At 40.6% G+C, this 27386-nt stretch overlaps 2 protein-coding genes across 3 annotated transcripts; both read right to left on the bottom strand.

Moving 5' to 3' along the window:
* Window positions 1-923: 923 nt before the first annotated feature.
* Window positions 924-22746, bottom strand: LOC121584558 (carnosine N-methyltransferase). Of its 2 annotated transcripts, none has more exons than XM_041900507.2 (8): window positions 22567-22745; window positions 13444-13639; window positions 11339-11505; window positions 11101-11241; window positions 10634-10812; window positions 3218-3331; window positions 2953-3056; window positions 924-1685 (listed from the first exon to the last, which is right to left on the bottom strand). In XM_041900507.2, the coding sequence occupies exons 1-8, from the start codon at window positions 22743-22745 to the stop codon at window positions 1500-1502; spliced, it is 1266 nt and encodes a 421-aa protein (XP_041756441.2). In that variant the 3' UTR covers window positions 924-1499. The 2 variants fall into 2 exon arrangements, with proteins under 2 accessions (XP_041756441.2, XP_045081830.1); XM_045225895.1 differs by lacking the exon at window positions 924-1685 and adding an exon at window positions 1984-2161 and having other exon boundaries at window positions 22567-22746.
* Window positions 22747-23407: 661 nt separating this feature from the next.
* On the bottom strand, window positions 23408-26852 carry LOC121584557 (alpha-1-antitrypsin-like). Its single transcript, XM_041900506.1, has 5 exons — window positions 26078-26852; window positions 24981-25841; window positions 24411-24678; window positions 24139-24286; window positions 23408-23832 (listed from the first exon to the last, which is right to left on the bottom strand). The coding sequence occupies exons 2-5, from the start codon at window positions 25831-25833 to the stop codon at window positions 23635-23637; spliced, it is 1467 nt and encodes a 488-aa protein (XP_041756440.1). The 5' UTR covers window positions 25834-25841; window positions 26078-26852; the 3' UTR covers window positions 23408-23634.
* Window positions 26853-27386: the final 534 nt, after the last annotated feature.

Raw genomic sequence — 27386 nt, 5'->3', positions numbered from 1 at the left:
TACCACAGCATTCTGCAGCGATACGCCATCCCATCTGGTTTGGGCTTAGTGGGACTATCATTTGTTTTTCAACAGGTCAATGACCCAACACACCTCCAGGCTGTGTAAGAGCTATTTTACCAAGAAGGAGAGTGATGGAGTGCTGCATCAGATGACCTGGCCTCCACAATCCCCTGACCTCAACCCAATTGAGATGGTTTGGGATGAGTCGGACCGCAGAGTGAAGGAAAAGCAGCCAACAAGTGCTCAGCATATGTGGGAACTCTTTCAAGACTGTTGGAAAAACATTCCAGGTGAAGCTGGTTGAGAGAATGCCAAGAGTGTGCAAAGCTGTCATCAAGGCAAAGGGTAGCTATTTGAAGAATAAAATATATTTTGATTTGTTTAACACTTTGCTTACTACATGATTCCATATTTGTTATTTCATAGTTTTAATGTCTTCACTATTATTCTACAATGTAAAAAATAGTAAAAATAAAGAAAAACCCTTGAATGAGTAGGTGTGTCCAATCTTGACTGGTAGTGTATATACGGTCATTGGGACAATCATTGTCAGTTAATAATTCAATGTGCACTGACTGGATCTCCCGGTAATTATATATGACTATGGAATCTCCCTTTCATTTGCTGTATGTCAAAATTGTATTGACATGATAAAGGATTCACCACTGATGTTTGTAGCCTCTGTAACCAACTCTGACTTTCAGATGTACCTGGCTGTCTGCAGACTGTAATCGACAAAAGGGGAATTGTTGTAGAATAATTACATTGATCATAGTTGGTCATAATGCTTCAAATTATTTCTGTCTATAACTGCAAACGGAGGTATTATAGGAGATTCATATTCAAAATAGATCTCCCTTTTGATCAAATAAATTTGAATTGCATCATGAACAATAATACAACACAAAATTAGACTAGCCCTCTGTCAATTATTATTTTATTATTTTATGGTGTTTTCCTTTGTTACGTGAGGCAGTAGCTAGATCCAGTGTGTAATGCTTAAGTTCAATCTGTGTCCAATCATATAATTTGTTTAAAAACAACTTTGTCCTACCCTTAGTATTACCAACTACAGCCACTTCAGCAACTGCATTTTCCAGAGTGAGAAAATACTATAAATAGCCAGAGTTGGTAACACTATTTGACAAAATAAATACATTGGGAAGCTGTAGAGGCGGGTCTCTAACACACATGCAACCACATCAGGTCAGCATGGAGACAGAGAGGCGTCACCTTGCACCTAACTGAAGACACAAACAGTCCTAGGGCTGAACGATTTAGTCACTTCAGTCCATTATAGGAGTCTGTATAAATCACAAAGGCTCGGGGGGAAGGTGATCGGGGAGTTCCGGCGATGAGATAATATAGAAAAGAAACATGAAAGCAAACCTGTCCATTGTCTTGTGTTTCTGTCGTCTTACTATTTTTTTAAATGCTCTTGGCGGCAGCCAATCGCGTTTTCCGGTCGTTGCTCTGTAATGTCACGACAGACGACGTCACGTCAGACTGTCACAGCTCTCTCGCCGTGGCAACGCTTCCGGTCTGTTCTCGTGGACCACCTGGAGCCCGTTGTCATACAGATGGTCAGGTTTCCGTGCCACGAAGAAAACACAATCATACAGGTACTTCAGCATGGACTGATCATTCTCCGTGTAGGTGGTGGGAACAGACTCTCTCTCCACCTGCAGTGAAAGACGGGGTGTTTCTCAATATGCATACTACCGTGCTCCACACACTCATGCTCCGAGTGCATTCTCTGACGACGTTCTCTTGAGTATATTCTTGTGAGGACGAGTGTGGAGAATGCATAAAAAAGTACATTTGAGAAGCACTCCCACTCCCCCTACTGCATTACCTTACCCCCCCCATTCACTGAACCTTCTTCCAGCCAGGACAATGGCAACAATAGACTGAACAAGATATACACAAAGCAAACGTTTTATTTCATAATTATCAGCTAGATATGTTAATAATAATAATAATAATAATCTAGCTAGCCAGCTAGTTAAACAGGCAAAATGACCTAAAACTAATATTATGCAAGATAAAACTAAATGTTATGCAAGATAGATGTACATTTTTCGTGGGTAGCTACCAAATCTTTGTAGCTAGCTAGCCAGCCAGTTAGCCCTATTGACTTACCAATTCACTGAACCGTCTTCCAGCCAGGACAATAGAGACGAAACAAGATATACACAAAGCAACCGTTTTACTTCATAACTATCAGCTAGCTATATGTGAATTGTAATAATGTAGCTAACCAGATAGTTTAACAGGTAAAATGACCTAAAACTAATATTATGCAAGATAGATGTCAATTATTCGTGGGTAGCTAGCTAACAATTTTTCGTGGCAAGCTAACAGTAGTAGCTAGCCAGTTAGCCCTTTTGACTTATTATGGGATTGGGATTGCGATCTACGGTACGTAGGCAGGTAAACATGCCAAAATTAACACAGCATGTATTTATTAACGTATCAAGATAAAATACTGTAGTCAGGCAAAATTAGATGTGTATAGGCAATATTTCATTCAGAAATCTGTGTATTTTCTCTCGCTTCAGCTCAAATAATGTCCGCCATTGATTTCAAGAACTTCTGCTTTGTTTTTTACGTGGTTGCGTCATATTTCTTAGCATACTTTCCATTGAAGCTTGCATCGATGCATGCTTCAAAATATGTACAAATGGAGTACGCTTTCGAGAAGTGACCTCCGTTTCGCATACTTTGATTTGGACTCATACTCCGACTCTCCCGCGCTACAATTTGCATGCTCGGAGCATGGTAGTATGCCTTTTGAGCAACACCCAGGGTGTTTTAGGCCCAAGGAGGATCGTCAAAACAACATTAACTGAAAACAATGTTTTACACTTTTACTGTAAACTTTAGTAGTAGTTCATTTTATTCCTCCAATCTGTACAACTGTTTTGTTTAAAAAACACTTTGCTTTACCTCCAAATGGAATCCATATTTTAAAATGGCCGCCCTGACGTCCTCGTAGCTGAGCTCGATGGAGAGCTCGTTGGCCATGTTCTCAAAGTGGTACAGCAGCGGGCCTAGAGGAAAGGGAGGAATTGCAACTTTGGTAAAAGTATACATACAGTATATGACCCACTAACAGTAAGTTAAAACAGCAACTGCACCAAAAATGCGTAGAAGAAAAGGGAACCCCTTTCACTGGTCAGTAACGAGGTCTGTTGAACCAATCTTCACTCACCAAGATTGATCCACACGCCTCCAGGTTTGAGAATGTTCCAGATGGTCTCCACGTAGTCGATGACATTGTGCGCCGTGTCGATGAAGAAGCAGGTAGCCACACAGTCCCAGGTGTCTGAGAGGGAAGACCACAATGATACTAATTTCACCTCATTCTATCATTGCTAATACAAACCAACACAGGTAATACAAATGATCTATGTGTCTAGTGTAGAGTGCTCACTTTCACCATTGATTGCTCACAATACGTGGCCAATTCACATAACAACCTGTCACTCACTGAGAGAGACAAGGGCCAGGGCCCGTATTCACAGGGCCTGTGTCTAAGTGCAGGAGTGCTAATCTAGGATCAGTTTAGCCTTTTAGATCCTGAATAAGATGGGGGACCTGATCCTAGATCAGCACTCCTACTCTGAGACGCTTTGTGTATACAGGCCCTGATCACTTATTGCTTGGAGTAAATTAGTGAACAACAATGCCCAGGCCTCTACTTCCGGTCTATACTTACTATCTACACCTTATGGACAGAGTTAATTTTACAATAAATATATATATATATATATATATATATATATTTTTTTTTTGCTCCTGAACTTCTTCTACTCTCAACCTCTCCGATCATTTTCATGATGTCCATCCGGTTTGCTTCTATATGCCATATCTTTCTAACTGTGCTCTTTCCCAAAAGCTCCCAACATACAACCTATATACTTATTATGGACACAGTATGCTTACATTATTAGCTATCTTTGTTATTATTTGTTGTTATTTGTTATTAGTCCCATCCTTCAACTCTATTCAATACCTCCCATCTATCTCTTAACACCATCCATATAGGATTTCTATTTGCCATATATATTTCAACCGTACTGTGATGTTTTACAAAAGTTCTGAACCTTTCTATTCTCATTGCTTCTACAGATTGTGAATTAAAAATAAACATTTTTGCTAAAAGTATTATTATATTATTGATTGATTGACTATGACTTTTCAGATCACCCAGTAATGCTATCTGCAAGGTTAGTTCCAGGTAAATATTGCAATCCTTTAGCCATTCCTGGACCTGTGTCCAAAAAACAAGCTACAAATGGACAGAACCAAAACAAATGATCTAATGATTCTGTCTCTTCACAGCAAAATCTGCAGAGCTGGGAAGATTGTATCCCCCCATATAAATAACATTCTATTGGTAGCAAGAATTTTATATAATAATTTAAATTGAAAGATTCTAATTTTTTGAATCCGGTGTCGTTTTGCGTGTCAGTTCATAAACACTATGCCATGGGATCGGTACGTCAAAGATCTCTTCCCAACTATTTTGCAATCTATATGGGACGGCTGTCAATCCTTTGGTCCTTAAGTGAAACTGATATACTTTTTTTATTTATCACAGTTTTCCTTAACCAATTATGTTCTTTAATGCAAGGCCGACAGACAAGTTCCTTACTTTCTCCCCCTTCCACTTTCCTCTTCCACTTTTGCGGTAAGGCTGCAATTATTTGGTTGTAATTTTGGGTAGAGCAGACATTTCCATATGTTTTTGTTAGCTGCATGTGCGTCATAACTCCACCAGTCCTACCGATGATATCATTTACGAAGATTATACCTTTTTTAAACATTCTGTCAAAAAATAAAGGTTTTTTGTTAATTAGTATATTTGAATTTAACCACATTATTTGCTGCATTATTTGTTCTGTCGTTTCTGGAGGATTAAATTGAAATTGCAACCAACTTTCTATAGCTTGTTTTAGAAATAGTGACATTTGGGAGATTATTTCCTTTTCAAATAACTGAAAGTGAGAGGTTGTAATCTGAATAAAGGGAAAAAGGCCTTTCTTGAACATTGGGTGAGACAATCTTACTAATTTGCTTGAGAACCAGTTCGGATTTAAGTATAACTTTTGTATGACTGAAGCTTTTAGTGATAGGTCTAATGCTTTAATATTTAATCATTTCTGTCCTCCGAATTCATATTCATTATATAAATATGCTCTTTTAATTTTGTCTGGCTTGCCGTTCCAAATAAAATTGAATATTTTTTTCTCATATAATTTAAAAAACTGGGATAATACTAAAGAGTTAATCAGTGTGATTTTTCCACAAATTGACAGGTATTTTCCTTTCCATGGTAGTAAGATCTTATCTATTTTTGCTAACTTTCTATTAAAATTTATTGAAGTGAGATCATTTATTTCCTTTGGGATATGTATTCCGAGTATATCCACATCACCATCAGACCATTTTATTGTTAAACTACATGGTAATGTAAAAATTGTATTTTTTAGTGATCCAATACGTAATATAGTACATTTGTCATAATTTGGTTGTAATCCAGAGAGGTTAGAAAATGTATCTAGATCCTCTATGAGGCTGTGGAGGGATTCTAGTTGTGGATTTAAAAGAAAACATGAATCATCAGCATACAATGACACCTTTGTTTTTAAGCCCTGTATTTCTAATCCTCTGATATTATTATTGGATCTGATTTTAATAGCTAACATCTCGATGGCCACAATAAATAGATATGCCGATAGTGGACAACCTTGTTTCACTCCTCTTGACAGTTTAAAACTTTCTGAGAAATAGCCATTATTTACTATTTTACACCTAGGGTTACTATACATGATTTTGACCCATTTTATAAGAGATTCTCCAAAATTGAAATGCTCCAGGCATTTATATATAAACCCCAGTCGAACTTTATCAAATGCCTTTTCGAAGTCTGCTATGAATAGCAGGCCTGGTTTCCCATATTTTCCATAGTGTTCTACTGTTTCCAATACTTGCCTTATATTATCTCCAATGTATCTTCCATGTAAAAAACCTGTCTGATTAGAATGAATAATATCCGACAATACCTTTTTAATTCTATGCGCTATACATTTTGCTAAGATTTTTGCATCACAACACTGAAGTGTAAGGGGCCTCCAATTTTGTAAATGGACTGGATCTTTATATTTTCCACTTGTATCCTGTTTCAGTAATAATGAGATCAGTCCTTCTTCTTGAGTGTCAGATAATCTACCATTTACATAGGAGTGGTTAAAACATGCTAATAACGGTCCTCTTAGTATATCAAAAAGGTTTGGTATACCTCGACTGGTATGCCATCCAACCCTGGAGTTTTCCCAGACTTAAAGTCTTTAATTGCATCCAGAAGTTCCTCCTCTGTAATTTCACCTTCACATGAGTCTTTCTGTGTGGCTGTTAATTTGACATTATCAATAGAAAAAAAATCTCTACAATTAGCTTCAGTTAGAGGAGATGGAGGCGACTGAAAAGAAAACATATGCTTAAAGTACTTTGTTTCTTCCTTCAAAATATCATTTGGTGAATTATGGGTGACTCCGTCAATTGTAACCAGTTTCATTAAGTTATTTTTGGTAGCATTCCTATGTTGAAGATTAAAAAAGAATTTTGTGCATTTTTCCCCATATTCCATCCAGTTTGCTTTATTTTTATAATATATTACACTTGATCTTTCTTGAATAAGTTTCTCCATTTCTTTTTGTTTTTCCTCTAATTTATTCTGAGCCTCTGTTACAGTTTTCATTGCCATCTATCTGTTCTGTTAGACTTTCTATTTCCTTTCTTAGTATAAACTCTTTTGACCTAAATTGCTTTTGTTTTCGAGATGAGTACTGAATTGCATGGCCTCTAAAGGCACATATAAAGGTGTCCCATACAATAAGGGGATTCGCTGTACCTATGTTATGTTGGAAAAAGTCAGTTATAAATTCCTTTGTTCTAATTATAAATAAATTATCATCCAATAGGCTTTGATTAAATTTCCAATATCCTCGCCCACGTGGAAATTCAGTAAGAGTAATGTATATGCCTATTATATGATGGTCCGACCGCATTACTTTTGGTGCCAACGAGAATGAGATAAGAAAGAAGTCAAGACGACTAGCTTGATTCAGTCTCCGCCATGTATATCTCACTAGATCAGTATATTTAAGCCTCCATATATCTACTAGTTCTAATGTATCCATGACATTCACAATTTCCTTAAGAGCATGTGGGTGATTGTTTGTGGTGTGATTTCCTTTACGGTCCATTGAGCTATTTAAAACAGTATTATAATCCCCCACCATAATAATATTGTCTTGAGTTGCTTGCAGGCTTGATAATTTATTATATATATTGTCAAAGAATTGTGGATCATCATTATTTGGTCCGTAAAGGTTAATGAGCCATATCTGTTTATGGTCCAATAACATATTTAAAATAATCCATCTACCTTGTGTATCTATTTGTACAATTTGCACATTCGGATCGAAATTACTATTAATTAATATCATCACCCCCTTTTGAATTTCTTTGCCCATGGGAGAAGTATATTTCCCCCCCATTCTTTTTTCCACGCTACTTCATCTCGAATTGTTGAATGAGTTTCCTGTATACAATAGATATTATATTCCTTCTCTTTGAGCCATGTAAATATTGTTCTTCTTTTTTTATTATCAGCTAAGCCATTACAATTATAACTGGCTATACTTATTTCACCATACACCATAATGAGATACAAGTTTCAAGTCTATTTATCATTATATATGTTTGTAAATTTACCAATAAAAAATAGCGTAATGATTGAGTGTCCATATAGCTGTACCGTGATATTTGCATTGCTACGGAGTAACCCTTCAATTGTTCTCCACTAATTCCCCCGCTAAAGCCCCTCCCCACCCCAGGTTGAGCCATCATCCCAGTGATCAGCATCCCACCCACGTCCCTCCGTATCCCTAAGGCCCCGAGAGGCCAGGACCCATCCATCGAAAACAGCACACAGTGCCACCCACAAAACAGAAGCAGATTAACCGCCAAAAGCATTTCCAATGTTTTCACCTCTATATATATACATCTATATAACTATTTTTTTTTAAATTATGCATATCCTATTTTCCATCATTATCAATTAATATGCGTGATAATGTCAGCAGTTCACGCGTAGGATTCTAACATATAACCCGGATTGCCATTGTATTACATTTAATTCATTGACAAGCAATTATTATCCTAGCAAATAATTCCCGTGGTCCATCCCATTCCCTCCCCCCCCAACATCCCCACCCCCCCACAACAGATGCCAGACAAGCACACACGCACATACTCACATATTCCAACACACTCAACCCCCCTCCTCCACAGTCCACCATGAAAACAGATACTCAACAGCTGTTATATCCCAGAGCCCAACTCGAGAAATAACTTGATTTACGAGTGCACATACAGTTAAAACTGACTGAGAAAGCATGCAGATTGAGTAGAAATTGATAACAATGTGAGATTTGATTAATCTACTTAATCTATGTCAAGTCCTAGGTGATGGAGATCAGATCCACCCTCTTCACCTGAGACACAAACACTCTGATCCCCTGTTGTAACCATTTTCCCAAGCATCTCCATGCGGTCAGACCTTTGATTATTTTGTGCCACCTGGGCTACAATGATAAACCCCCTCTCTGATTGTCCGAGTGTGACCCCCTCCCCATGGGTTACTGCAGCCAGTGTTGCCAGCACTGCCACTACCTGGGTGGGCGTACCCCACCGGAATCCCCACCGGCTAGGTAAAAGGTCGTCAAGGTTCTCATTAGCAGCTTTGAGAATTTCCTTGTATATTATGCTCTCCCATCAGGGGGCTCTGGCTTTGTAGGACCAACCCTGCCAGGCAGGCTCAGAATCTTGAGGGGGCGGTGCTGCTCAAGTAGGTCTCTGACCGCATTTATTTCTCTGTTTAGGGTGCATATTCACAGCAGGTCCATAAAAGAGATGGGAACTTCTCTTTGGTGTATGGGTCGCTCAGGTGGGTGTCCAGGTTATAGGGTTAGGGATCTTTCCATCATGATAGGACAATGAAAAATTAGATTAGATGTATACTATATTTAAAAATGTATATCCCTCATCTACACAAAATTGAAAGCTCTCTCTCAGTACCCCTGCTCATAGACCCCCGGTCGGCTCTGGGATATGCAACCATTTCCCCTCTCACTCACTTAACGCCGCACCTTTTCAAACACAAAAATGCACACCACATGGTTACTGGGGAAGAAATGGGCCGAGCGTGCAAACGCACCCGCATCCACATCTGCCGCAAGGGGAAAGGACGCCAGAGAGAACACAGGACCAACCACAACAACCATCCGCCAAAACAACAACCTCCCGCCAAAAAAAGCCATGTTCTAATTATTTGAATTTAAATATGTATTATTCTGCTTGTTATATCGTTTAATCCTTTTATAAAATACTATACTTACTATAAATGTTATTTAATATTACAATCCCTATCATTGCTAGTATCAGGTGCTCCAATATTTGACTCCTCTATTACAACTTTTAGAATAGCCATGGAGTAGTCTTTGTGTCTCTGAACATTTGGTTGTCAATATATAATTTATCCACCACTAGTGCAACACGTTTCCCTTTTAATCTGTTTTCCTTGAAGATTGGATACAGAACTTTGCGCCTTTCTACAATCTCCCTCGGGAACTGATCATTCATGCCTATTTTCGTGCCAGCAAGTCTTTTTCCCAGGCTTTTCACCATAGCTTTATCCTTAAAAAAGCAAATTTGGCAACGATTGGGTGCTCATATTTCTGTCCTCTTTTTCCGAAACGATGTACACGTTCGAGTTGGATTTTATCGACAGCCTCGAGTGGGATTTGTAGCGCTGTATGCAGGAAGTCCTTCATAATATTCTCTGTTATTTCTCCCTCCTTTTCCTGAATACCCGTAAGTACTAGATTTTCCCTCATCGATCTAGTTTGGATGTCTAGTAAGGCTTCTCTCAGAAGATTGTTCTCCTTTTTTAGTTCCCTAACGTCCGTTTCCATTTTAGAGACTGTCACTTTTAATTATTTGGTTTCTTTCTCCATTACCAAAGCTTTTTCGTCACTCATTTGAAGACTCGCTTTCAACTCTTTTACGTCTTTACTGACCAATTCTAGTATGCCCAATTTGTCATTTATCGACTTCAACAGGTCGCTTTCCACACTTACCATACCCAGTGGTGAAAAGCATATATCATCTGTATCAGTCAATGAGTCGCGTTTCCTTTTGGGGATCGGCTCTCCACGCTTGTCTTCAGTCATGTTTGGGTGTTGCGTGTTGATGTAATATTTGTCGATATATTTCTCTAGCCTTATGATCTGTTTTGTGTTATTATCCAGATTGAATTATATTAACTGCGAATATATGAAATGCTAATATTCAGTCTAACTTACTGATTTTGAATATTATGTTTTTATCTTGAGGTGTTTCGTACCGATTTCTATTCAATACGCCATCTTGTGGACAGTTTGCTTGGCTAATGGGGTTGGCTGGCTTTTCTCTTGACTCTCTCAGGCGAGCCTACTTATTAATTCACTTATTGCTCTTGTTGATCTTTCAGACAGCCTGTGTGGGGCTCACCACTCACTAGGCTGTGTGTAGACCTCCTGGAAGTCCCCGGCCACCATGGAGAAGTCAGAGTTTGGAGGCAGGCTCTGGGGGTTGACGTCTGGGAAGGTGATTGGCCGCGTCTGATCAGATGATCTCTTGTTGTTGCTGAACTGGTGGATCCAGGGGTACAGGGTCATGGAGTTGACCTTTTCACACCTCAGGAAAGAGGAAGAACAGAGGTAAGATAAGCTGAACAACACTAGTGTGAGAAAATTATCACCAACAATAAATATTTTTTTCCGAAGAGGATTGCATGGGGCTATTTTGAAATGCTAGGCAATTGATTTGGCCCAAGTTCTCAGGCACAAACACCAGACACATTTCAACATTGTTAAAACTGTGTTTAATACTCAATCATTAAAATGACACATTGTGCAACATATGCAAGGCCTGAATTATTGCATTATATGCAAGGCTTAAATGAGGGCTGAGGTTGTGCGTTACCTGTTGAGGACAAAGTTGGAGGAGAAGAGCATGAAGAAGCTCCATTCGTTGCCTTGGCAGGCGTAGCCCAGACGAGCGATTTCCCATGCCAGGCGACCAAGCCCCGCCCCCGGAACCAGCACGCTCACCTTAGACACATCACTACAGAAACAACCATGCCATCACTGACAGAATACACACATAATTCAGAATACAAAATCACACAACTGAGTTAGAATTCAAGACTGTGTGCGCTCACCACTTGTCGCTGGGAAAGAGTCTCTGGATCTCTTGGATGAGGGGCAGGTAGCAGGAGTCTCTCTCAGCCTGGCCCGCCTCACTCCAGTCACGCACAAACTGCTTAATGGTGGATTTGAGCTTGTCTATGTCGAACATGGAGGACGTACACACCTTCCTCAGGTCATCCTGGACAGAAAGACATTTTAACTCCTCAAAATGCATCCAATGATGAAAGGATCATGGCAGCAAATGAATCTAAGATCTATACTAATATAATTTCAACTAATACAATAACTAGTGTGATGTCACGAGAGGCTGTGTCCTGGAGGGACGTTACATCCCCCTGAGGAGGCTGCAAACCCAGACAGCTATGGCTCCATCTGCTGGTATGGTCGGGAACTCCACCCCTCTATGGCCAATCTTCCCACGCAGCTGAAACAAATCAGGAGCTGATGAGCTGAAGGTTTTTGGAAGGGAAGAGACACTGAGGGAGTGTGTGGGGGGTGAAGAAACACAGTCTCCAACCTGGGCTCTCTGGAGGACAAGAGTGCTGCACGTCCACTTCCATGAGGAATATAAGGATTTGGAGATACTTACCTTTGGGAAATACTCACCTTTGGATATATGCACCTGTGAAAATACGTGAGAGACATTTGGAAGGACTTTTTGCTGGGTTGGCCACTAGCTGCAACGTGGACTACAGTAAGGCTGGGGAAAAGTTATCTGAGCGAGTGAGAATTATGATTTTGGATGTGGAAGAGACATCCCTGAACTGTTAACCCTTAAAGAGCCACAAGAGAACAGAATTTTGTTATATTTTCGTTAATTTCCCAAGACCTTTAATAAAATCCTTGTTTTGTTTGAACCTTGTCTCCTTGCACTACTTGAGCAATCCCGCTGAAAGCCGTGTAGCCTCTCGTGACGTCACACTAGAGAAATGGTGTGGTATACTAGAATAGACAAACATCTGCAGCACCACCAACTACACTGAACAAAAAATAAACGCAACATGTAAAGTGTTGGTCCCATGTCTCATGAGCTGAAATAAAATATCCCTGAAAGAGCTTCTCTCTCAAATGTTGTGCACAATTATTTTTACATCCCTGTTAGTGAGCATTTCTCCTTTGCCAAGATAATCCATCCACCTGACAGGTGTGGCATATCAAGAAGCTGATTAAACAGCATTATCATTACACAGGTGCACCTTGTCCTGGGGACAATAAAAGGCCACTCTAAAATGTGCAGTTTTGTCACACAACACAATGCCACAGATGTCTCAAGTTTTGAGGGAGCGTGAAATTGGCCAGCAGCGCTGTTGCCAAAATTGAATGTTAATTTCTCTACCATAAGCCACCTAAACGTCATTTTAGAGAATTTGGAAGTACATGTAACCGGCCTCACAACCGCAAACCACATGTATGGCGTTGAGTGGGCGAGCGGTTTGCTGATGTGAACGTTGTGAACAGAGTGTCCAATGGTGGCGGTGGGGTTATGGTATGGGCAGGCATAAGCTACGGACAACGATCACTATTGCATTTTATTGATGGCAATTTGAATGCACAGAAATACTCTGACGAGGTCCTGAGGCCCATTTTGTTTAAGGTATCTGTGACAAGCATAGATTAGGGCCTAATGAATTTATTTCAATTGACTGATTTCCTCATAAGAACTGTAACTCAGTAAAATATTAGAAATTGTTGCATGTTGCATATATATGTTTATTCAGTATAGTTATACTACTATATTTTTATTGCACTGCACACCTAGATGCAGCCTACTACTTCTCCTACCACGAAGTAAGGAATCTCTGATATCTTCTCAAACAGCATGCCAAACAGCAAACTTGTTGTTAGCCTATCCAGCAGTGTCAAAGCTAGCAAGTAAGACCCTCCCTCCTCCGATTGGGTCGCATCACTGATAATTTGCGTAGTTTTCTCAACAAGCTCTCTAGTCGCCAGTGGTTAAATCGCTGAATGACTCCTTGTCTCCTCCTTTCATTGAAAATGATTGACTTCCAGTAGTTTGATCGCTAGAAGTAGCCTAGTGTCTAATGTAACCAAGGTTAGTAGCCTAGTGTCTAATGTAAGAGAAATCATGTGTGACCTTTCTGACCCTTCAGCTTACCTCTTTGCCATACTGCATGTTCTCAAACATGTGGACACAGTTGAGCACGATGGCATGCAGCACCTCCTGGTTGTGGTCCACACTGCGCCGGATACGGGCCAGGTTGGGCAGGACCCTGGGCAGCAGCAGCTGGTGATGCTCAGGAAGACTCCGGAACTGACGCTCTGCTCGATTGACCCGTTCCTGAACATGCATCCTGAGATTAAGGGGAGGGTGGTGCCATGGTGGACAGGAGAAAGAGGAGATGGGGATAAACTAAAATGGGAAAATAGAAACCTAGCTATATTTGATAGCCTTTTTTAATTATGAAAATGTTCAATTCAAAATGCAGACTTATTAAAATGACTTGACACAAAGATTCACAAAACACATTAATATTTTCTAAGCATCTTCTACTTGGTGAACATGGTTGTATAGGCTAGGCATAATCATGTGATCAAATCAAATCACATTTTATTTTTCACATGCGCCGAATACAACAGGTGTAGACCTTGCCGTGAAATGCTTACTTACAAGCCCTTAACCAACAATGCAGTTCAAGAAATGGAGTTCAGAAAATATTTACTAAATAAATTAAAGTAAAAAAATTAAATAGAAAGTAACACAAAATAACAATAACGAGGCTATATACAGGGGGTACAGGTACCGAGTCAATGTGCGGGGGTACAGGTTAGTCGAGGTAATTTGTACATTTTAGGTTGTTGTAATTTGTACACTTGTTTGTAAATAACATGAGTAACTGTATTGAAATGTACATTTTTGTCTTTCTGGACTTTAGCCCATGTTGTTTTAGGATAATATTTTATCTTTGCTATTTTCTAGGGCTAGCTAGCTCCACTTCCTTTGCTTCGGTGCTAGCTAATAGCTAAACAGAGGTGGTGGTTAGCTATCGAGGTTAAATTAGTTTTAAATTGGATATTTGGTGGATATTCGATTCTCTCGTCAATAGCTATTGAACCAAGCATGCCATGACTATGAAGACAGTATAATCTGAATCAGGAGTGGATGGAGAAAAACTCATAACTTTTTATTTTTTGTATAATAATATTTCGTATTTCAAAATTTCAATAGCTCTTAAACAAAGCGTTCCATTACTATGAAAATTATATATTCTGGATCGGGGGAGGATAGACAAATCCACAGCTTTGTTTTGGTTTAAAATGTGTTTCTTTGTGTATTTCTTTGCTTTCAATCTTAATTAGCTCTTACACAAAGCATGCCATGACTATGAATATTTTATATTCAGAATCGGGTGGATGGACAAATGTACTTTAGTGTGTATTTATTTATTTATTTATCTATCAATTTATACAGTGCATTCGGAAAGTATTCAGACACCACAACTTTTTCCACATTTTGTTACGTTACAGCCTTATTCTAAAATTGATTAAATTGTTTTTTCCCCCTTCATCAATCTACACACAAAACCCCATAATGACAAAGCAAAAACAGGTTTAGACATTTTTGCAAATTTATATAAAAAAATAATTAATAAAAAATTACATTTACATAAGTATTCAGACCCTTTACTCAGTACTTTGTTGAAGCACCTTTGGCAGTGATTACAGCCTCGAGTCTTCTTGGGTATGACGCTACAAGCTTGGCACACCTGTATCTGGGGAGTTTCTCCCATTCTTCTCTGCAGATCCTCTCAAGCTCTGTCAGGTTGGATGGGGAGTGTTGTTGCACAGCTATTTTCAGGTCTATCCAGAGAGGTTCGATCGGGTTCAAGTCCGTGTTCTGGCTGGGCCACTCAAGGACATTCAGAGACTTGTCCCGAAGCCACTCCTGCGTTGTCTTGGCTGTGTGCTTAGGGTCATTGTCCTGTTGGAAGGTGAACCTTTGCCCCAGTCTGAGGTCCTGAGCAGGTTTTCATCAAGGATCTCTGTACTTTGCTCCGTTCATCTTTGCCTCGATCCTGACTAGTCTTCCAGGCCCTGCCGCTGAAAAACATCCCCACAGCATGCTGCTGCCACCACCATGCTTCAACATAGGGATGGTGCCAGGTTTCCTCCAGACGTGACACTTGGCATTCAGGCCAAAGAGTTCAATCTTGGTTTCATCAGACCAGAGAATCTTCTTTCTCATGGTCTGAGAGTCTTTAGGCGAACTCCAAGTGGGCTGTCATGTGATTTTTACTGAGGAGTGGCTTCCGTCTGGCCACTCTACCATAAAGGCCTGATTGGTGGAGTGCTGCAGAGATTGTTGTCCTTCTGGAAGTTTCTCCCATCTCCACAGAGGAACTCTAGAGCTCTGTCAGAGTGACCAAGAGTGTGCAAAGCTGTCATCAAGGCAAAGGGTGGCTATTTGAAGAATCTCAAATATATTTTGATTTGTTTAACACTTTTTTGTTTACTACATGATTCCATATGTGTTATTTCATAGTTTTGATGTCTTCACTATTATTCTACAATATAAACATTTTTTTAAATAAAGAAAAACCCTTGAATGAGTAGATGTCCAAACTTTTCACTGGTTGTGTGTGTGTGTGTGTGTATATATATATACACAGTGGGGAAAAAAAGTATTTAGTCAGCCACCAATTGTGCAAGTTCTCCCACTTAAAAAGATGAGAGAGGCCTGTAATTTTCATCATAGGTACACGTCAACTATGACAGACAAATTGAGGAAAAAAAATCCAGAAAATCACATTGTAGGATTTTTAATGAATTTATTTGCAAATTATGGTGGAAAATAAGTATTTGGTCACCTACAAACAAGCAAGATTTCTGGCTCTCACAGACCTGTAACTTCTTCTTTAAGAGGCTCCTCTGTCCTCCACTCGTTACCTGTATTAATGGCACCTGTTTGAACTTGTTATCAGTATAAAAGACACCTGTCCACAACCTCAAACAGTCACACTCCAAACTCCACTATGGCCAAGACCAAAGAGCTGTCAAAGGACACCAGAAACAAAATTGTAGACCTGCACCAGGCTGGGAAGACTGAATCTGCAATAGGTAAGCAGCTTGGTTTGAAGAAATCAACTGTGGGAGCAATTATTAGGAAATGGAAGACATATAAGACCACTGATAATCTCCCTCGATCTGGGGCTCCACGCAAGATCTCACCCCGTGGGGTCAAAATGATCACAAGAATGGTGAGCAAAAATCCCAGAACCACACGGGGGGACCTAGTGAATGACCTGCAGAGAGCTGGGACCAAAGTAACAAAGCCTACCATCAGTAACACACTACGCCGCCAGGGACTCAAATCCTTCAGTGCAGACGTGTCCCCCTGCTTAAGCCAGTACATGTCCAGGCCCGTCTGAAGTTTGCTAGAGTGCATTTGGATGATCCAGAAGAGGATTGGGAGAATGTCATATGGTCAGATGAAACCAAAATATAACTTTTTGGTAAAAACTCAACTCGTCGTGTTTGGAGGACAAAGAATGCTGAGTTGCATCCAAAGAACACCATACCTACTGTGAAGCATGGGGGTGGAAACATCATGCTTTGGGGCTGTTTTTCTGCAAAGGGACCAGGACGACTGATCCGTGTAAAGGAAAGAATGAATGGGGCCATGTATCGTGAGATTTTGAGTGAAAACCTCCTTCCATCAGCAAGGGCATTGAAGATGAAACGTGGCTGGGTCTTTCAGCATGACAATGATCCCAAACACACCGCCCGGGCAACGAAGGAGTGGCTTCGTAAGAACCATTTCAAGGTCCTGGAGTGGCCTAGCCAGTCTCCAGATCTCAACCCCATAGAAAATCTTTGGAGGGAGTTGAAAGTCTGTGTTGCCCAGCGACAGCCCCAAAACATCACTGCTCTAGAGGAGATCTGCATGGAGGAATGGGCCAAAATACCAGCAACAGTGTGTGAAAACCTTGTGAAGACTTACAGAAAATGTTTGACCTGTGTCATTGCCAACAAAGGGTATATAACAAAGTATTGAGAAACTTTTGTTATTGACCAAATACTTATTTTCCACCATAATTTGCAAATAGATTCATAACAAATCCTACAATGTGATTTTCTGGATTTTTTTTTCTCATTTTGTCTGTCATAGTTGACGTGTACCTATGATGAAAATTACAGGCCTCTCTCATCTTTTTAAGTGGGAGAACTTGCACAATTGGTGGCTGACTAAATACTTTTTCCCCCCACTGTATATGTATGTATGTATGTATGTATGTATGTATGTATGTATGTATGTATGTATGTATGTGTATATATATATATATATATATATATATAGTGGGGAGAACAAGTATTTGATACACTGCCGATTTTGCAGGTTTTCCTACTTACAAAGCATGTAGAGGTCTGTAATTTTTATCATAGGTACACTTCAACTGAGAGAGACGGAATCTAAAACAAAAATCCAGAAAATCACATTGTATGATTTTTAAGTAATTAATTTGCATTTTATTGCATGACATAAGTATTTGATCACCTACCAACCAGTAAGAATTGTCTCTCACAGACCTGTTAGTTTTTCTTTAAGAAGCCCTCCTGTTCTCCACTCATTACCTGTATTAACTGCACCTGTTTGAACTTGTTACCTGTATAAAATACACCTGTCCACACACTCAATCAAACAGACTCCAACCTCTCCACAATGGCCAAGACCAGAGAGCTGTGTAAGGACATCAGGGATAAAATTGTAGACCTGCACAAGGCTGGGATGGGCTACAGGACAATAGGCAAGCAGCTTGGTGAGAGGGCAACAACTGTTGGCGCAATTATTAGAAAATGGAAGAAGTTCAAGATGACGGTCAATCACCCTCGGTCTGGGGCTCCATGCAAGATCTCACCTCGTGGGGCATCAATGATCATGAGGAAGGTGAGGGATCAGCCCAGAACTACACGGCAGGACCTGGTCAATGACCTGAAGAGAGCTGGGACCACAGTCTCAAAGAAAACCATTAGTAACACACTACGCCGTCATGGATTAAAATCCTGCAGCGCACGCAAGGTCCCCCTGCTCAAGCCAGCGCATGTCCAGGCCCGTCTGATTTTGCCAATGACCATCTGGATGATCCAGAGGAGGAATGGGAGAAGGTCATGTGGTCTGATGAGACAAAAATAGAGCTTTTTGGTCTAAACTCCACTCGCCGTGTTTGGAGGAAGAAGAAGGATGAGTACAACCCCAAGAACACCATCCCAACCGTGAAGCATAGAGGTGGAAACATCATTCTTTGGGGATGCTTTTCTGCAAAGGGGACAGGACGACTGCACCGTATTGAGGGGAGGATGGATGGGGCCATGTATCGCGAGATCTTGGCCAACAACCTCCTTCCCTCAGTAAGAGCATTGAAGATGGGTCGTGGCTGGGTCTTCCAGCATGACAACGACCCGAAACACACAGCCAGGGCAACTAAGGAGTGGTTCCGTAAGAAGCATCTCAAGGTCCTGGAGTGGCCTAGCCAGTCTCCAGACCTGAACCCAATAGAAAATCTTTGGAGGGAGCTGAAAGTCCGTATTGCCCAGCGACAGCCCCGAAACCTGAAGGATCTGGAGAAGGTCTGTATGGAGGAGTGGGCCAAAATCCCTGCTGCAGTGTGTGCAAACCTGGTCAAGACCTACAGGAAACGTATGATCTCTGTAATTGCAAACAAAGGTTTCTGTATCAAATATTAAGTTCTGCTTTTCTGATGTATCAAATACTTATGTCATGCAATAAAATGCAAATGAATTACTTAAAAATCATACAATGTGATTTTCTGGATTTTTGTTTTAGATTCCGTCTCTCACAGTTTAAGTGTACCTATGATAAAAATTACAGACCTCTACATGCTTTGTAAGTAGGAAAACCTGCAAAATCGGCAGTGTATCAAATACTTGTTCTCCCCACTGTGTATATATATATATATATATATATACACACACACTTTAGCCAAATACATTTAAACTCAGTTTTTCATAATTTCTGACATTTTATCCTAGTAAAAATTCCCTGTCTTAGGTCAGTTAGGATCGCCATTTATTTTAAGAATATGAAATGTCAGAATAATAGTAGAGAGTGATTTATTTCAGCTTTTATTTATTTCAACACATTCCCAGTGGGTCAGAAGTTTACATACACTCAATTAATATTTGATAGCATTGCCTTTAAATTGTTTAACTTGGGTCAAACGTTTTGGGTAGCCTTCCACAAGCTTCCCACAATAAGTTGGGTGAATTTTGGCCCATTCCTCCTGACAGAGCTGGTGTAACTGAGTCAGGTTTGTAGGCCTTCTTGCTCGCACACGCTTTTTCAGTTCTGACCACACATTTTCTATAGGATTGAGGTACGGCTTTGTGATGGCCACTCCAATACCTAGACTTTGTTGTCCTTAAGCCATTTTGCCACAACTTTGGAAGTATGCTTGGGGTCATTGTCCATTTGGAAGACCCATTTGCGACCAAGCTTTAACTTCCTGACTGATGTCTTGAGATGTTGCTTCAATATATCCACATAATTTTCCTTCCTCATGATGCCATCTAGTTTGTGAAGTGCACCAATCCCTCCTGCAGCAAAGCACCCCCACAGCATGATGCTGCCACCCCCGTGCTTCACGGTTGGGATGGTGTTCTTCGGCTTGCAAGCTATCCCCTTTTTCCTCCAAACATAACGATGGTCATTATGGCCAAACAGTTCTATTTTTGTTTCATCATATTTTCCCTTGATGTCAAGCAAAGAGGCACTGAGTTTGAAGGTAGGCCTTGAAATACATCCACAGGTACACCTCCAATTGACTCAAATGATGTCAATTAGCCTATCAGAAGCTTCTAAAGCCATGACATCATTTTCTGGAATTTTCCAAGCTGTTTAAAGGCACAGTCAACTTAGTGTATGTAAACTTCTGACCCACTGGAATTGTGATACAGTGAATTATAAGTGAAATAATCTCTCTATAAACAATTGTTGGAAAAGTTACTTGTGACATGCACAAAGTAGATGTCCTAACCGCCTTGCCAAAACTATAGTTTGTTAAAAATAAATTTGTGGAGTGGTTGAAAAATTAAGTGCATGTAAACTTCCGACTTCAACTGTGTATATATATATATATATATATATATATATATATATATCTCTCTCAAAGGGTCTGAATATTTATGTAAATAAGGTATCTGTTTATTTTTAATACATTTGCAAAAATGTCTAAAAACCTGTTTTCGCTTTGTCATTATGGGGTATTGTGTGTAGACTGATGAGGAAAAAAATAATTAAATCAACTTGAGAATAAGGCTGTAATGTAAAAAATGTGGGAAAAGTCAAGGGGTCTGAATACTTTCCGAATGCACTGTATATCTCATTGAGTGGAACACGTTCTCTTTCAGTGCCAGCAATATGAAAAGGAAAGGGAGAGATTGTTATTAGATATAAGGAGTAATGGTCTTAAAGAGCCAAGCTTAAATTAACTGCTGATAAAATCTTCAGGGGATGTAGTATTTAATTATGTATTTATTTTTCTAGAATAATGGGTAGAATTTACACCTTCCCTGTCTCTGGTCCACACTCCAGTCCAGTTGGTGGAGGTAATGCACCTTGAAGTTTTTTGCAAACCACAATATAAAATACACAGAAGAAGCAAAATCCATTGAGTAAATCCACCATGGCTACTCCCATCTACAGTAGTTGATCTAGAAGTGTTGGAGAGACTACAGAACGATAGGGAGGGTGTTGATCCAGCTGATTTCTTTAAGAGATGTCTGGAAACTGTATCAGGATTTTGTGGCCATTTACACAGATGGTTCAAAAGATCCAAGGACAGGACGTACTGGGTCAGCATTTGTAGTGCAGGAATGTGGGGTGGAAGTCAGGAAACGTATTACAGATCATCTGGCTGTATATACGGCGGAGCTGATGGCCATACTGTTGGCCTTGCAGTGGGTGGAGGAAGTTAAGCCAGATGGAGTAGTTATGTGCTCTGATTCGTGCAGTGTTAATGATTCTCCAGTCCTTTAGCTCACGTAGCAGACAAGTCCTGCTTTATGAGGTGATACAAACCCATGGCAGGGTTAAACAGATGGGTATTCAGATAAGATTTACTTGGGTTCCAGCCCATGTGGGGGTTGAGGGGAACGAGGCAGTAGATGAACAGCCTAAACAAGCACTTAGTAGTGGGGATGTTGATGTTGAAGTGTCAATGAGCAAGGCAGAGGCAAAAACACTGATATATACAGTGATGGTGAAGAGATGGCAGGAGCAGTGGAGTAGAACTAATAAGGGAAGGCATTTATTTCAAGTAGGGGAGGATGGCAGGAAGGGACAGAAGAGAGGAGGCTATTTTTACAAGATTAAGGGTGGGACACAGCCAGTTGAATAAGACATTAAACGTGATAGGAAAGCATCCATCAGGAAAGTGTGATTATTGTCATGAAATAAGAGACTGGAGCATGTATTGCTACAGTGTGGGCAGTATTAGAGGGAACGAGAGAGGATGAGATTCAGTATGAGGGAGAAGGGGATACAGGAAATTAGTTTAAAGAGTATATTGAGTAGAGCGTCATTAGATATAGTCTCAAATATTTTGTTATCTTTTTTAAGAGAAACGGGGTTGGCAGGTAGGATTTAGTTTATCCCCCTCTCTGGCCCACACTCCAGTACGGTAGGTGGCGGTAATGCACCATAACGTTGGATGCCAAACGCCGATAAGCCCCACTGAAGAAGAAGTATATTGAGCCTGTTCCCCTATGGATACACACAGACCACAGGAGAGAGGAATGTACACAACATTTTTACATTTTAGTCATTTAACAGACGCTCTTATCCAGAGCGACTTACATTCACAACGACTAGAGGAAGACATTTCTTGAGGTAGCTCTACCCGATTGATAGTAGTAATTAGCATTCTTGAAAGTATGCCTAGAATATACCTATAGTATATCTACCGAATATTAAATATTAAACTAATTCTACCTCGGTTTGGTACCTATAGGAATATGTAATTAGCCAAAACGGACCCCAATATAAATACACAAATCTGTCTTAGCTAGCTATGCATCATAATTAGTTAGTAATCTCTTCTAAAATCTTCCGACAAAACGTTACCAAATTCAGTACAGTCAGTGACGTTACTCCATCAAGCTAGCCAGACACACTGACTGGGTCAAATTACTTTGTTGTGTGTTAACTCGCGCGCTAACAACCATTCATATAACGTTAACACTGCTGTTTTGAAACAGTCCGTACCTGTAGTATCTAAACGCATCGATCACTTTCCAAAAGTGTTGCCTTTCGAGTCTTGGCTCCTCTTCTGGTGTACATTTCATCCTTTCTCTGTAAAAATATGCTTCTTCTTGCTCTCCATTAGTAGCCTGCTCCACCGTTCTTTCCGCCATGTCTGACTGTAGTAGCCTACTCAGGCCCATCCAATCGAACAATGGAGTGAACCAAGGAAAAGTAATCAACATTTCATCTGGTTGGCAAGCAAATTATAGTATATTGGTTAACTACACAGCTAACGACAAACGTTCCTCAGAACTTTAGAGAACATTCCCTTAAAAGTCTTGTTAGGTCATTAACTAACGTTTTCATAGGAATGTTCCTGTGATGTGCAAGGAATGTTTCCAAGAGACCATTCCCTTAATGTCAACTAGAACTTACCCAGAACGTGGTTCCATGTTCTCAGAACTTAAGATATTAATGTTCTTGACACGTTTCATGGGAACATTGCAAGAACATTCATGTGTCCAGTTTTCTGTGGGTTAGGAAAATATTCCATCAAAGTCCCACCAAACATACATAGAACATTGTTGCCATGTTCTCAGAAGATAAGATATTAATGTTCTAGACACGTTTCATGGGAACATTGCAAGAACATTCATGTGTCCAGTTTTCTGTGGGTTAGGAAAATATTCCATCAAAGTCCCACCAAACATACATAGAACATTGTTGCCATGTTCTCAGAAGATAAGATATTAATGTTCTAGACACGTTTCATGGAAACGTTGCAAGAACATGTATGTGTCCAAATTCTGTAACATGCTTTATTAGGCCTAGAGCCAAAAGATAAGAAGAAAGACTGGCAGCAAATGGTGATATGTATTTAATAGTTGTACAAATATCCAGCAAAGTAAATACAGAGGATGTATACGCTTGTTAACTTTAGCTTCCCAGGCTAGATTGACCAAGAGGAGTTTGGATGGGTTTGCTTACTGGTTTCCTAACAACAGCACTTAGATTTCAATTTGTGATTATAGACCACAGCTTTTATAGAGCACATGTTTTCTGCAGCACTGGTTTTACATAGCACCGGATTTATTTGTTGGCTGGGTTGATGATCTTGCCCATGAAGAGAATACTCTTGGTCTCCCGGTCCGTGACAAAGATCATGAATGGACGGTCGAACTTCAAGACAGGGGTGTGTCGGGAGGAGAGGGGCATAGGGACCACACCTGTGGCAGCTGCTGCGGTCGCTCCAGCCTCATCCACATCCAAGGAGGCTTGGTGCACTGCCTGAAAATAACCACACAATGCAGTCTGATGTTCAGTACATAGGCCTAGTTCACATTGTTCACATAGCGAATACACATAGTATGTTCTAGGGCAGTGATTCTCCCGGGACCCCTGGGGAGCCAGATAGAGCTTTCAGGGGCTCCCTGAAAAGGCAGGGATAAAACTACGAATTGAAAATGACAGTAACATTAAGGCTGTCATTACATGGTCGTGCTCTAGAGGTTAGTGCGTTGCTGTTGCAGTTGTCTGTTGTTTCCCTGTATATTTATGTCTTTATGAATCACTGAGAGTGAATGGGTTCCCCACCTCTGAGACAGCCACCTTCAGTTCCTCTGATATTCCACTGAAGTCAGCTCTATCACTGAATATGTCCGGCATTCCGATTCCACTCAGGATGTCCTTAAGGGAGTATGTTGTGGTGATGGACAACCTGGGAACATGCACCTGGTATTCCCTAAAGATAAACATGGACAGGAAGAAGGTTTTACTTGCAATGATTGTGATATGTGGTTGTTTTACCCACCCAACGTTTTATTAGTTTTATGAGAGTGATGCTTAATGATTAAGACGGGTCATACCTGGCCCTCTTCCACCTGTGCCACTTGGTGATGTGGTTGTGGCATATGACCTTGTCCAGACTAGCGAGTCCCTTCTCTGGTAGCGCCAGCATCATGGACACTGAGTCGTTGTAGCGGAGATGCAGGATACTGGTGGAGATCTCCTGGTCGTAGTAGACAGAGAACCTCTTCTCCACGCTCATCATCTGGACCGGAACAGTGGTGTTTTCATCCACATGGAATGTGTCCTCCTTCGTGTCTTCAGGGTCAAAAGGTATCTCCCATTTTCCTTGGGAATTAGAAAATCGTAAAACATTTCAGGGTGTGATGTGGTGAGTAAAGGTTACCAGACCAAAAGTGGTTTTCTGAGGGAGACCCAGCAAGATTCAGCAGGCGATACAGCCAAAAGGTACAATGGCATCAATAACACAAACAACACCCAGAGACAAAAAGACATATTGACAGTTAGAAGGAATTACGTGTACACAAGATCTGCATCAATCAAAGACGTGAACTCTACTTCATTTCAAGGACCCTATTACATTTTTTTATTATTGTTATTTTGTCTTATAGTTTGCAATATCCTCTTACCTTTGAAGTAAATGTAGCTGAGGAGGTACATGACAGTGGTTGGGTCCAGATCATTGACTAACTTGTCTATCTTGCCTTTGGTCTTCTCCCCCACGTATGTATTGATTGTATCGATGGCCTTAGCAGTGTTGGTGAAGTCGACTGTGACACCCTCAGAAAGGTAGAAGCGCTTCATGTCCTCGAGGAACTTGGGGCGTGGTGTAAAGGTGTTTTGCAGGAAAAGTGCACTTCCTATGGTCAGGTTCACTCCTTTCTTCTGGTTGAGCCGTGTGAGGATGGTCTGGAAGGTCTGGTCCACCTGTTCTTGGGTCAGTAGGCTGCTGTTGAAGCCCAGACCAGTGAAAAGCTGCTGGTGGGTCTGACCCTTGGCCCCCACGGACAGAGCTGCCAGGGCCAGGGACACACTCAGCGGGGAGAAGAACACGTTCTTGCCCTGGTTGTCAGGCTGAACAACCAGCTGCTTGTACAGGCTGAAAGCAAACTCCCCGTTTCCTTGGATCACTGGTTTAGTGCTGTTGTCACTGGGCTCATGGTGATGATGCCCGTGGTCGTGGTCTCGACCATGGTCGTGGTCTCGACCATGGTCGTGGTCTCGCCTGTCACCATGGTCGCGCCTGTCACCATGGTCGCGGTCGCGCCTGTCACCATGGTCGCGGTCGCGCCTGTCACCATGGTCGCGGTCGCACTCACCACCATGGTCGCGGTCGCGCCCACCACCATGGTCGCGGTCGTGCCCACCACCATGCTCGCGCCCGTGACCGTGGTGGCGGTCACCTCCGTTACCTTTGTGACCTCTGACCTCTCCCGGGCAAAGCACTGCCATAACGATCCACAAACACAGGGCTGTCCTCATGTTGTCAACTATCACAAAGTTTTAAAAAATAGCATTAGTCAATCAATTTGGTTTCGATTCCGCAATAGTCACCACATTTAATGTCACTATCTGGAAGATGTACCGCTATTCAATGGTCATTTCAATTAATGATATAGGCTAAACCCATTGAATCTGGGTACACAACTTGGTAGAACTTTCTGGCCTGTGGCATACTGCATATTGTAAATCATTAATGAGGGTGAGAGAGAAAGGGAGAGCATACTGTTCAATCCTCCAGGATCTGCAGGATAAGAAGAAGAGAACAAACGATGGTGGCCAAATCATTCCTTTTAAATCTACCTGGAAGTGTTACTTTTTCAAACCAGAGTTGTTTGCCACATTGACCAATGAGATAAGATTATACATTATACTTCCATACAGATTACATCAAAATACTTCTGGAAGTATAAGCTTCACATAGATACTACACATGACAGTCACATGTTCAATTTCACCACACATAATTAACAGTCACATTATTACATCACTCTATGCCCCTGAGGTAGACTGGAACACGTCAGGGCTTCTAGAACGTTCCAGTGGAGACAAAGGGAAACAGAGAACACATATTTTGCCAAGAGATGGGGCAGGGTAGTCTACAACAACCTCAGAAAATAGTATTTATTTTATGTAACATTTACACTTTCTTTACTGTTCATCTCAAACCTGCAATTGAACTACACTACATTTTATCTTCCCACATCAGTATTCTCATTCTGTTATGTTCGTATTCTGTGGTCTCCAACACTGGTCCATCAGAGCTACTGGCTTTTCAAACTCTTGTAATTGAATGTTTCCTGAAGTAAATTGGCTCATTCTTAGTCATTCTGGCAATCAAACACATTTTAACTCCTAGTTAAGGTAAATAATGCCTTTAGTTTATCAATTAGTGGGCCTCACAGTCACACCAGACAAATCCAGTGAACCATGTTTGGCAGACTGGTCTCATAGACTAGACGTAACATAGTGAACATAAATCCGGGACACTCAAATTAGTATGATATGTTACGTTTGGTATGGTTACATAAGATAGAAGGTTACTTAAGGTGAAAGGAAGGTGGGTGTATAACGCAAACGTCTAGCAATCCAAAGGTTGCGTGTTTGAATCTCATCATGGACAACTTTAGCAGTTTAGCTAATTAGCAACTTCTTACTACTGTTTAGCTACTTTGCAATTACTTAGCATGTTAGCTAACCCTAACCTTAACCCTTTTAGCTAACCCTTCTCCAAACCCTAACCTTAACCCTTTAACCTAACTCCTAATCTTAATGTTAGCCAGCTATTTAACGTTAGCGTTTTGCACCTAGCTAACATTAGCCGCAACAAGTTGGAATTCATAACATATCTTTTACAAATTCGTAACATATTGTACGTTTTGCAAATTCATAAAATTTGTATGAATTGTAATTCGTAACATCTCATACAAATTGTAATTCGTAACATATCATACGAAATGGATGATGGACATCCACAAATTAATACATACCATAGGAAACATAACATATCATACTTAACAAAGTGTCTCTGATTT

Source organism: Coregonus clupeaformis, chromosome 16 (genome assembly GCF_020615455.1).
Source record: "Coregonus clupeaformis isolate EN_2021a chromosome 16, ASM2061545v1, whole genome shotgun sequence".
Taxonomy (NCBI): domain Eukaryota; kingdom Metazoa; phylum Chordata; class Actinopteri; order Salmoniformes; family Salmonidae; genus Coregonus; species Coregonus clupeaformis.
This window is presented reverse-complemented; position numbering and strand designations above follow the sequence as displayed.